Source organism: Antedon mediterranea, chromosome 4 (genome assembly GCF_964355755.1).
Source record: "Antedon mediterranea chromosome 4, ecAntMedi1.1, whole genome shotgun sequence".
NCBI lineage: Eukaryota > Metazoa > Echinodermata > Crinoidea > Comatulida > Antedonidae > Antedon > Antedon mediterranea.
Genome location: NC_092673.1, coordinates 24406022 through 24419839, shown reverse-complemented (window position 1 = coordinate 24419839; position 13818 = coordinate 24406022). Strand labels below are relative to the sequence as shown.

The 13818-nt window shown below is 32.4% G+C and overlaps 1 protein-coding gene across 4 annotated transcripts in view; it reads right to left on the bottom strand.

Annotated features, from left to right (window-relative positions):
- The window catches only part of LOC140046987 (uncharacterized), a 30244-nt gene that overhangs the window by 10674 nt on the left and 5752 nt on the right, over window positions 1–13818 (bottom strand). Inside the window, exons 1-2 of one of the 4 annotated variants that reach the window (XM_072091780.1) lie at window positions 12454–12602; window positions 1638–1701 (exon numbers count right to left, since the gene is read on the bottom strand). In XM_072091780.1, coding sequence (XP_071947881.1) covers window positions 1638–1691 — 54 coding nt within the window. In that variant the 5' untranslated portion in view covers window positions 1692–1701; window positions 12454–12602. Of the gene's footprint in view, window positions 1–1637; window positions 1702–1847; window positions 1892–6444; window positions 7036–12453; window positions 12603–13818 lie in introns of those variants that run through there. The other 3 variants (XM_072091779.1, XM_072091778.1, XM_072091777.1) reach the window with 3 other exon arrangements.

The window sequence follows — 13818 nt, the reverse complement described above, 5'->3', positions numbered from 1 at the left end:
TATTTAAGCGTATTACTACCATATTTGGGCATATCACACATTTTTAAAAGTAGTTTGATAGTGTAGACAGAGCTAAAGGGTAGTTTGAGTGTCATTCAATGTGTATATATATATATATATATAAATATTAGAGTAACATTGTCAGATGAAGCTATAACTACACAACAAGAAGAGATGTTTGGTTTAAAATACCTTGCCACTTTCCATTTTCAAATAAGCTTTGTGAGAGTATGGTATAATTAACAAGAAAAGTTTCAAAAGGCTGGGTTGTTAGCCCTGAAAGTATAAACAAAGCACATACACAATTATAATGTACAATGTAGTACACCTGTTGAAATTAACATCGCATCTACCGAACCCCTCGAAATGCGAAAGATTCCGTTTAGGTGCTTATGCTTTGTTCCCAGAGGGATGTAAGCGTAATGCAAGTGAATTTACCAATGACAAGCAACAGTTCGAATAATCCATCACTTGTGATTAGTCAAATAAGATTTACGTTGCACCTACATCTTTCATAAGAAACAAACAAGGGAAAATATATGTTTTAAAACTATGGCCAATCCCTATTAAGGCAACAACTCTATTAAATGGACAAAATCTTAAACATGTGTAACAGCTTGGGTGCTCATTCAAGACAGCTACAAAGTAGAAAGGGGAAGGAGAAAGGTTGTTGGTGAGAGAAAAAGAGAGTGCAGTGCTTAGAACATTGTTTTCCAACGCCCAAGATTCCTCTTTTTCCTGAAATTCCCTTTTCATACTATGTTTTGAGGAAATAAACCTTTGTAAAAATCTAGCCTGTGAACTTGTGTATGCACAACTCGACTCAGTTTGTTGAGATTGATATTTCAAATGACATTTACTATGGAATTATATTACATAGTCCTAAATTATAATTTAGCACTTTTCTTTACACATAAAATACAAAAAAGATGAACATGACACCTGACACTCGAAAGTACTGTACTCAGAATTTTATAAGGACAAATATAATATGTATATATAATGTAAACAAAGATCAAAATTAACTATCAAAGTTTTCAAATCATGAGTGTCATTAAACTGGATATATGTCAGAAGTGTAAAAATGAACATTGTAGTTTGCAGCAACTGGCAGACTTTAATTTCTCAGCCTAACCAATATGATGAGGTGGTTTCTCCTCTTATACACTCAAAGTGTGTGCGTACACACCTTTTACCTATTTGATTGGTTTGTAAACTATATATTTTTACTTCCATCCCATTTTACAAATTTAAAACCCACTCTATGCAGCAAATTTCAATAAAATAACTCAATTTATTTTGTTGACCAATAATGTAAAACAAACAAAAAAGAAAATTTGGGATTGGCACTGCTGAGGTAAACAAGATTTTCAAGAGTTAGCAATCCAATTATCTTAACTGAAATAAATTTAGAATGATATAGGATCAGCAGGAAAATTTAAATGCATTGATTTCAAACACATAATAATGACAGAACTGTCTATTTCTATGCCGTCAACAATATGCAGGTAGCTACGAAAAAGAAACCAAACGCCCTAATGATGAGAAATCTAGAATAATAAACTTAATATGTTTTTCCTAGAATTTAAGTGACACTGTATGCAGATAAAAGTTGAAATGTTTCTTGATATAAATACCTTATATTCTAACTCTGGTGTGTGATACAACTTTCCTTCAGGTAGAGACATCATCCTTACATTTCTAAAAATGACAAAATCAATTATTGCGTCGTTATTAAACGTTTCCATGACGAAATGGGAATAATTAAATAATTATTGTACCATGAAAACAATTGGGTTATCTATTGAGTTCTTGTTAGTGAATTTATGGTAGAAAATTTGCATAACCTGATATGAAAATAGACTGTGGAAGACATTTGTTCTCAGGTGGGACTTAAACCCACATCACATTCTCTGCAATTTTATCAAGCTAAATTGCTTAAAGCTCAAGTACAGGCATGAATTTTAAATATAATATCTGGTTAATTGTACATAAATCAAATATTTGTAACAGAAATCAAGATGAAAAACCATGAATTTCCCCTAATATGGTCAAATACAAAATTTGGCAAAATTCTGCCAAAAAAACCAGGAAGACTTTTTTTCAGTAGTTCCATAATGTAATAACATGTCTGGTGACTCCCTAGAAGGTGAAAAAAGATGGTGGATATACGGTGGATAATTTTTGCTATAGCATGAAAATAAAATTCTGAAGTTGAATAAAAATACCAGAAATGTAAAATTCAAGTTATATTACCTATATTTAGTCATCTGATAACATTTTTTACCACACCGTTTATTTTTCATAGCTTTTTAAAATGCCTCTCTTTTTTCAAAATTTGTGTACAGAAGAATAGAGATTTTACTGTGTAATTTGAACTATCCCCCCACTGATATGAAAGTGCTAATTTTCAAAAAGCTCCTGCAACACAAATAAAATCCCAAAAATTATGAAACATAGGGGAAACTATAGATCGATAATTATTGGAATGTATGATCAATAGAAATTTTTTGCCCACACCTGGCCTTTAAAGTCTTATTCGCACTGGACTTTCAAATTCAATTGATCAGTAAATTTTACCACTGTCTGCATGAATAATTTCAAACAGTTTTTAAAAACAAAAAATTAACCGTAAAAATTAAAGCCTTGTTCGCACTGGACTTGCAAAATGGTTTATTAAAATGTAACTTTACCCGAGGTCATTGGTAAATTTGATCATAGTTTGTACTTAATCAAAATGTAACCATGATGTTAAAAACACTGATTTTGTTGCATGATGAAGGTCAGTACATTTAGATAGGGTTTTTTACATTAGTATGGTTACTGTAATTTTACCAAGACCAAGCTAGTGGCCAGACATTGGTTAAATTAACCATTGGTCTGGGTTAATTTACACTTGAGAAAATTGTAACCAGCATCAGAAGGTTCAATTTAACTAATAAAGTCCAGTGGATTGAGGCTGCAGTTAGTTTGACCGATTGGAATAAATATACGATTCTAGAAATGAATCAACAAAAATAGACCTTTTAATTCTTCTACATATATATAGCAGAATAAAATCTTTTTAAAAGGTTTTAGCCATTTGATTTTTACACATATCCTGGTCAGTATGCATACTGTGAAATGTAAATTTACAATGGAAACACATGATTATGGCAATAAATGACCATTTATCTTGTAATCCTTTGGCGACAGGTTAATTTGCAGTCTTGCACTAAAACCAACATGGATAGCTTATACAGTTATTGTTAATGCTGAAACGTGTCGAATACACATTTATGAGCAAAAGCTGCGAAATGATAATTACTGATGTATATATTCTTGCCACACTGACAATTTATCAAAAACTTATCTGAAAAATTTATATTACTATATTAATATTTAATGATTAATGTTTACGATAAACCTTGATAGTGTTGAGCTTAAAGACTGTAGGCATATGGTGTAAAGATTTGGAAAAATTAATGATTTTGTTATTAACAGTACAATGAACTTTACTCTTATAAAATTTAGCAATACAGTATAGTGCGTAGAAAGGGGTAAATAACAAAAGTTAAGGGTCCAATGTGGGGTCACATTTTTTTTGGTGGTGGTAGGATGATCAATTTTATTACCATAGCCCTAAAAAATGTCATGTTGCCTAAGCCTGGCCGACCCAAATTTAATTAATAAATATGTTGATTACATATTATTTGTTAATTAAGAAATGCAATACACTGTATGCTGTATTGATCACTAACATACACACTCACATTACAAAATAATGAATAATTATTTCCTCTAGTATTGATGTGTTTACGTGAAAAGCCACAAACACAGTTTAATGTCATTTAAATTGTGTCTTTGAACCTAAGTGCTTGTAATATGTATCATAATACATAAATAATATGAATTTATATAAATAAAGTAAAAGTGTTAAAATATATGTATATCATCTCATATTTACTAGTTTTACACACTACATTATATTTTCCTTTAATATTTACCAGTATGAACAAAAGTGGGAGGTATATAATTTATAAGTTGGACTAGAACCCATATCAAAGCCTTGCTTCGGGTCTCAATGAAGTGTCCTCTAAAAAGAGGTATAGCATCCCCTGAATAAATATTTATGTAATATTAAAACATATTTCTTCTAATTGTTTCATAGGAAAGTGTCCCTTTAATAGAGGTGTCCTCTGAATAGAAGTGTCATAGTCACAGTTTGGCAGTCGCACATGTACCCACCCTCATTTGGTTGAAAAGAAGGCTTAGATAGTTGTGGTGGTATTGAGAGAAAATAGACATAATTCAATTGTTTATGCTACTCCCAAATCATAGCGATATCTCAACTTTACTCCACTTTCATTTGGAAACACATTTGACTTTACTGAAATATATTCTCAATTATAGAATGCATTTGTAGTTCATGATATACAAGTGCAATAGACAATATCTAGTATTATGTAAAGTAATGCATAGGCTTTAATAGAGTATATTAAATTACACTAGAAACATCTTAGATATCACTTGTGGATGAAAAACAGTAATTCAAGATAAAGAGACAACATACAGATGCAAGAAATAGATTAAAAAGAAATCGATATAAAATGGTAATGAAATTTGTAAATGCTTGTTGCAAGTAAATCTGTACAAGTAGGACAGAAATTGATTGTTTAAAAATAAATTGATTGTTTATAAAAAATAATGAAATGAATAAAATAAATGAATTGCTTGATAAACTTACTTACGACATTGAAAAAAAAAATAAAATCTTATTGACAACTTTAAAATCACTTTTCATTTTTTTAAGATAAAAAATAAATCTTCGACATTTATCAAATCGTTACTACTGTATATAGCATGTATATAGCATAATGTATATAATACTGCACGTTTAACCATAGGGAAAGATTCTTTATTGCAAATTACGACTTAATGTTGCTATAGTGAACACTTGTCTTTTGTCCCTAACCTATAGAGCGAAAGGATACCTAATAATAATATACACGCAGGGGAAAACATTCAGTATTGAATACATTGTGTGCTCAGTGAGTGTTGATGTTGGATTACTGATGGTTCGAATCCAACTCTCGTCGCATTGCTTGTATTCTTAGGCCAAACAATTTACTTACATTTGCCTCTCTCCACCCAGGTGTATAAAATGGGTACCGGTTAGATCAAGACGCAACTTTGCCCTGATTATAGCTGCACTATACTATAGTGCAGCTATAATCAGGGCAAAGTTGTGTCTTGATAGGAGGATGTTTTCTTGCGTGTTTGTCCTCCTAAATTGTTTATATCTCTACCAAGCTAGCTTCTTTGTTTTCTACTCTTATTCAAACTCCACCCTGTCTCCCTTTGTTATATTTCTTTTATTTCTGTCCACCCAGGCAGCACTTGCTAGCATTGTCATTTTTTTCAGTAATTTGCCTTTGGATGTTATTTTATTTATTTATATATATATATATATAATAGCTTTTCGCTTTTTTGTTTGTATCTCCATTGAGATCCAGCCACTGATACCCACAACATTGAAATTTTTTCAGTAATTTGCCTTTGGATTTATATATATATATATATATATATTGTTAAATATAAATCCAAAGGCAAATTACTGAAAAAAAATGACAATGCTGTGGGTATCAGTGGCTGGATCTTAATGGAGATACAAAAAAAAAAGCGAAAAGCTAAATCAAAACGATAAAGTAAACAGCCAGAAAAGTTAGCAGAGCTTTCGGGCAACACTAGCCCTTCATCATCATTATCAGCTCTGCTGATATATATATGTATAAGAATGAACTATTATTATTATTAAAATTGAATCGCACTTTGATTTTACTGTACTATGTATATGGAGGAAGCGAGAATGCACCCCAACCAATGTATTAAAAATGTTTAAAATCAATTCTTCAGACACTCCACCCTGTTGGTTATTTCTTTATTAAACCTTAAAACACACTTTCTTGAAGAACAAATTTACCTCTACCGCCACCAGGATCATAACTTGCACAGATAATTAGCGTACAGTAATTGGATGCACAGGTAAGAGACGCAATTGGAGTCTTAATTTCTTTGAACACTTCCTCTCATACAACATCACTAAAATGTTTCCTCATCCATCTAGATATCTCCAACTACAATACTTTGAGATGGGAGAAGGGGAGGGGAGGGGTGTAATTCACACACCTTGGGTATTATACCTAGACTACATTTGCAGGATAAAACTGGTCAACACCACTTACTTTTGTATGAATATTTTCCCTACATTTTAATGTAGAATGCACTTGTGTTTAGCTAATTTGCATACAAAAAGGTGTCATTATCAGGTCTGCTCTTGGTACTAAACTGGTTTCTTGTAGATTTGGCACATCAAACCCAACAGAGAAATCAGCAGAACTCCTCACCCATGTCCCACAAAACAACATTGCATTTATATTTAATGCAATGTAATGATATACTTACAAGTTCATTGTTTTGTCAGTCCTGTTTTATAGACTACAGTACCACAACAATTGTAATCATATAATACACCTAATATATGAGATCTGTTCTTGTGATGATTACAAACTCAACTGCACGTGAGCTGGCTTTTTGTATCAATAAGTTCACTACCACTTCAGGGTCGACCATTACGTCACACTGATAGACATCCATAAAGATATAACGCTTTATGAAAGATTAATACAGTTACATCAATACTATAAATCAATTGTAATTCTGTATGATTGGTCTTTGCAGTTCATCAGGGTATATATTGTGTCCATCAATCAATATTATTATATTGTTACTTTGTTTCAAAGAAAACGCATTGTTAAATATTCATTTATGTTAATCATTGTTTTCTACAACCTTTATTATATTTAACTGATGGTGTTATGTTCACTTCTATAACAAGGCCTTGGGTCAAATCGTGATCTACAACTAGTACCCGGTAAAAAACTGCTATACCTGAGCTAAAAGATTAATTCAATAGCCATTTATCATATCAAATGCTTCTTTCGATAGACAGAACAACCTGAAACTGTGGACGTGCGTTGTATCTTAAAAGGAACCGAACTTATAGTTTAGAATGCAAAGGTTAATTAGTAGGTAGTAGTAGGTTAAACCAGGGGCGGATCCAGGATTTAGAAATAGGGGGGGGCGTAGCTTTGCCAGCGAAGCGAGCAAACATTGGCTGGGGGCCACGGGGCCGGCAAGGGCCCCCGGTCGGCTGGAAATTTTGGCGTTCTAGCGCATTGTAAGTCGTTTAAAACGATTTACAAACAATTCATAATGTCATTTACCAAACACTCTAAAGCTCGCAAATTACGACATGTGGAACATGCAGCTGATACTTACCTAGGGTACCAAAGCAAGATAACAACTTGCCTGTACTTTACATCTAAATTTTTACAACGCGACGATGTTTTTCAGCTTTTATATAAGCATAAACTTGTCCTAGCCTAGGCCGGTATTATTTTCTTACACGCGCGCCGGGTCGATCACGGTGACTACTTCTTCGCATCCATCATCCATGCAGCTAAAGTAAAATGACGTCACGTTAAAGCGGGTCGTCACAGAGTCTCATGCATATTAATGAAGCAAACTTGCTGAGAGTGTTTTCCACCACCACGCAACACATGCGACGCAAGATTTATCGAAACTCCGAGCCATCGACTGACGATCATGGTTTTGACAATTAAAATCACGGCATATTCAACGACCTGGTTTAAACGATCGTTTAAAAATTAGCGGTCCGGCTCGATCATCATTACATTATATTTAGTGATTTGAAAAAAACAAAACACCCCTTTTGTCATCGCGATTTGTTTATGAGAATCATCGACGGAAAAGCAAATAAAACACTACAAGGGTCATGAAATTCTGCATGCAGCATTGTTAATATTTTAATAGTAATATGTTTTAATAAAATATAGGCCTAACGGGATAATTTTCATAGGCACTACAGTCCTAGCCTTTGTTTTTATTGTATTTAATAAATGGGCGCGTAGTGTAGCACTGACCATGTGACTTCATAAACTCTATTGATCGTCGGAGGTACGTACCGCTACTCTACAATACGGGAGTGACGATCACAAAGGATGCCGACCTGCTTAGTAAAACGCAACCAAGCTCACCACGTGGCTTTTATCAACTTGTTCCTTTTAGTTTTACACTTAACTGTGAATGATCGTTGGTAACGCTAGAGATTGATAGTATGTCAACGTACATGCTTGGTGAAATGCGATCAAGCTGACGATGTGCTCCGACATACTATTTTCACTATGAAAATGACAGTCGAAACGATACGTGTTTTTAAAATCTATTTAATTTAAAAAAAAAAAAAAAAAAATCTTTAAAAAATAGGGGGGGGGGGGGGGGGGCGCGTACGCCCCACACTAGATCCGCCACTGTTAAACAGTATTCAATCCCTTTTCATTTCATTGGGACATAGGACAACTCTTGGTGGTTTCCAAATTAAGTGATTTAACAGGTAGGGGTGTTAGCCCAACAGAGTTATAAACGAAATGGGACAAGAACCCCATTTTCACACTCTTTCTGAAGATGCACAGAGTTATTTCAAAGTCTACACAAGTCAAATGTGTATACCGGACCTTCAGTTTTAAGTCCTTATCCAAGAAAATGTTTTATACGAGAACTATAGCTAAGGAGTGGATGACTGTGGTTTGCAGATGTTCTCGTATCCTAACCGCCAATCGACTGCGGTTTAAAGCAGGCCTACATGCAACCTTTCTACTATTCGTGCTATAAACATCATAGCCTGAAGCACACTGATCCTTAATAGTTCAACGTACATTACATCGGTACCTTGAACTTCATTTGAATTCAAATTCTTTTTAACAAATTTAAAGCCAATGAATTCTGTTTAACCTTAGGGAATAATTTACACAGAAAATAATCAAGACCGTTCAGTGACCATCAAAACCAGATATTAATTATTTTTTATTTTATTTAACACATTAGAATGAATTACAATCTATAACATTTTTTAAATAAAACATATTTTTTTCTTCATATATTTTATCTGTAACCATCAAATAAGAATTCAAATATATTAAAGATAAAATTTAAAAGCTTTTTGTTGTTATATAAACAATGCATTTGATTTGTTGTATTTTTTTTCTGGCGTCTGTTTGACAGATTCCCAAGGGCATATCGACAATACAATGACATATGCGAGATAAAATAATATTACATCATATTGCATAAGCCGTTGATTATTCAACAATTTAATAAATGCACAATAAATTGTTTATAAATACTGTGAATGCTATATTTTGTATTAGGTAAAATGTACAAATTTGTGTTCATTTAAAGATGTAGTGTCCTCCAAAAACATGAAAAATAAAGATTAATAAAATCAGACTTTCAATAGATTATTTTGTAGTTTTAATAAAGTTTATCACTTCCGCAGAAAAAAAAACCGGAAACACTTCAAAATAAATGGTTAAATTAACCAAAACCCCATTGGCTGGTAGCCAATTTTAGTATTTTTTTTGGCTTTAAATTACAGTTTTTTTATGTAAATAAATTTTTTTCTGATCCAATTTTTGGTCAAAGTGAATAACTATTAGGTGACATTAAAATTGCATATTCAACAAACAAATTTTTAAGAATTATTTTTTCAGAGGGACAGTACATCTTTAAAGTAATTGTCTTCCTGAAAAAAACTAATATTTTGTTGAATAGACATATTTTAATGTCACACAAGTCATAATGAATAATTATTTACTTTTTTTCCCATATCCAATTTTTATATACTAATATAAACAACAAGTCAAAGAACAGCTATATTGAAGCCTGTAAGTATTACACTTTCAGCTATAGTTTTTAACATTCATTTTGTCTTTTAAAATGACTTTTCTAAATCATTATTTTGATTTTATTCATTTTTATTTTTCATGTTTTGGTGTGAAATACAGAATTAAGCTATGATATTGAAAAGTAATTTTTAAGTAAAAACATTTTTGTTGTCTTTTTTCTACCAAACTGATTATCTTTATTAATACTACAAAATAACCTATTCAAAGTGTTAATTGGGCAAGTAATTAATTAATCTTTTCATGTTTTTGGGGACAATACGTTTTCCGTTTGTCCTTCACGTACTGTACCATCATGAAATGTAGCTCACAATTTCCATGTAAAGCATCCCCAGTAATTTAACATTGGTACACATACTTCCCAGAATAGCTTAAATGTTCCATTGAGCATAAATGGCATTACTAGTACTTCTTAGTACCCACTATACTCATGGGATAAATAAAAGCAATGTCGAATATCGAGTGTAGCGGATGAAACTTTCCGACAAACGTTTTGAACTGATGACCTATAATTTAAAGTTCAACATCTAAGGCTCTGTCTACAATGTCCAACTACTGTACTGTAGTTTGTCAAAAAAGTGTGATGTACCCAAATATGGTAGTGATATGACATCATCATGTCCATATATGGGAACATCACGTTTTTTTTGTCATAAAATAGACAGAGCTTAACATTTACAGACCTCTCCTACTTGTAAAACTAAATGCCATGTTTGTTTGCTCTTTAATTTTCAAATTAAGGATCTAATTAGAAATCAGTATGACTAAATATCAGGGTTCAAAAAGGATGATTTAAAATGCTAAATGTTATTAAATGACATAAAAATACAAAATAATGCATTTTGGTTAATGAATTTAATTGGCTTTGTAGTCTCCTAACGATTGTTTCTGAGTGAATTATTTATGTGGGTGGATTGTAAACATGTGATAAGCTTTTGAAATTGGAGCAGGGCAATTTATGTACGATATTTGATTTTTTAAATTGGATGGTTTGAACTGGTGAAGGCATCCGGATTCTAGACATTTTTAACTAACCAAGTTTAACTACCCGATCAATACATGCAAAAAAAAAACGGTTAAAGATTTCCATTTCCTGTCTTAAGGCAGGCTAATTATGTCATAACTTTGCTCCTTCTGTCGACCAAATACAGTACCGATAATGAACGGAACTGAATATACTGAGATAATACGCATGCTCAGATTAATATTTTGTATAAATTACGATCTCCTTTCATCTACTGCCCCATGCGAAAAGGCTGTGTTAAGTTATATTCTACTAAATGCAATTCACTCCATTTTTTCCAGCCATAATAAGGGGACACATTATCGTGTAACAAAGATGTCCCATTATAGAGATCTACTACAGGCAGATACAAAGTGCACATAGTTTACTGTGACTTTATGGAGCAAATACTCGGAATGTATTACAATACGAGTGAAGCGTGCGTTGCTTTGGATTTAATTTTGTTAACAATTCAATTCACATTTATTTAGTCATTCTTTATAATTACAATTTCGGTATATAATATAAATGTGTCTCAGAAAAAAAAGGTGGGTTTAAAAAATCTTAGCGTCCAGTAAATTTTTAAGTATGGCTAATCGCTATTAGATGTTTGTGTGGTCTAGTATTTGTTTCTTATAATATAGGGAATGTTCAGTTTGCGACCGACCGAGGACCAACCTAGGTCAGGTCAATCGATGTGTCATCATCTAGACCTAGAAACCATCAAGCATGTGTCGATAAGGTGAGGAGCGGGGGCCCAAGTTTTGTCGTCGGTCATTACAAAACGAAAGCTCTTTATTATTAAAACTGTAGTATGCGCCAGATGTCTACGGTATCTATATACATAATCATTATTAATTTATATTGTGTATGACGACTATACCTGTTTTTGAAATGAAGAGATGGCTGAATAAATTATCCTTATTTATGAGTTTTATTACATATGGTAATACTGTAGTATTGACATTTAATGCCCTTTAGGAAAAATGAATATTATATAAATATGAAAAATATATACTAAAGAAATATTAATAACAATATGTTGATATTTATCCTTCATTTGCAGGACTAATAATAGGCCTACTGAATACCACGCATCCCTTATTTAGCCTAGGCATTCTCTGATAATCTGTTGTAATGGCAGTCCTAGGATTTACAAAGATTTTCTCATAAATTTTGCACAATGTGTTCACAACTAACATATGATTCATCAATTTAATAATCAACAACAATGAGAAAATGGTATTTTAAAACAATAATAACATTTTAAAACAATAATAACAATTTAATACTATATTTTAATAACATTTTAAAATAATGTTTTGTATTCATGGATAGACAGAAATATTCATTCATTAAAAAAAATAAAGCCACATTTATTTATAATTCAATTTCATCCAACAGCGATACTGATCACCATATGCATAAATATAGATATATAAATCAAAACTATTAAAGAGTACGGAAGAAACCACTCCATCTTTCAACTTCATTGATTCAATAATTGCCGTGGCTATAGCCTATGACTACTAAACAAATGCCTACATCCCTGTGAAAGCACACAAAATGGCAGCCTATATCAACAAGGCCATAAAACATACGTACGCATTAAATACTGTATAACAATGAGGCATTGATATATCTTACCCAATAATTACCACCTCCCTAATGCTTGAGTACAACTGACCGACGACGAAGAAAAACAACCAATTATCACTGCTTAATCTTTACCATGTGATCAATGGAAAATTATTGATACTCTTATTAAAACATGAATGCATAATCACTGACTACAATGCCATGCACATGACTGTACAAATGAAATTGCAACACTCTGTCAAAAATGATTTAGATACGACACTTGGGAATGATTTGTTAGAACTTTGGACAATCTTTTTAAGCTGACAATATGCAATCATTTGTATTAAAGCTTTCTGCCTTTATTGGAAATATGAAAATGACATTCAGTTGATAACTACATAACTAGGCTAGGCCTACTTAGGATCTCTACACATCATTATATTCTTTAATAGGCAATGAATTCAATACTTTGCATTGATAATTTCATTGTATCCTGAAGAGCAATTGTCTTGGAAATTTAAATAAAACATTAAGTACATTAGAACCTCTATTAAGGGGACACCTTTGGGACCAAAGAGTGTCCTCTTATTAAGGGTGAGAATAGGGGTTTGGTGTCGTGCTTATGCACAAAGATTCTAAATCGTGTATGGACAGTTGCCCTAATTGTACAGCTAGTAACCAGCTCATTACCTACTACTACTACTTACTACAAAATTTAGTACAGTAAAACCTCTATTAAGGGGACACCTTTGGGACCAAAGAGTGTCCTCTTATTAGGGGTGAGAATGGGGATTTAGCATCGTGATTACGCACTAAGTATGTATGGACAGCTCCCCTAATTGTACAGCAAGTAACCAGCTCATTAGCTACTACACTAGGGTGGGGAGAGAAAACAACAGTAGGCCTAGTGTCTTTCCAAGGACACAGCAATGCAATATAACATTAGTCTTGAACTATCCCGTGTTTAGAACGCCAAACCTAGTACCTTATCACACAGTGAGTGGTAAAGAGGCAGGCATAATGAGGGTCACTCTAAAAATATATTCTTTAAAAAAATAATTTATTTTGCTTTCACTAGTTTCCTTTCCCAGATTTAAATCCCCAGCAAACTGGAAGCGAATATTTTAAATTTATTCATTTTTGTAAAATCTAGAAGCTAACCAATGATAGATTAAGTACCAGGTATAACTAATGATACAAAAGCCTATTTAAAAAAAAAAACAACATTCAAAATGTTATGACAATTCTTGCTACGGACGGCGGAAACTAATCAAATTAAATTTATTGGAGATGACATTGACGGAGAAATTAATATATATTGTATAACAACAAAATGACAATATTCCTAACATGTTGAATAATCAATGCGACATCTAAACTACTCCATCAAGTTAAAGCCACAAGTTATTTTTGTTTTCTTTCTCCAAGTCT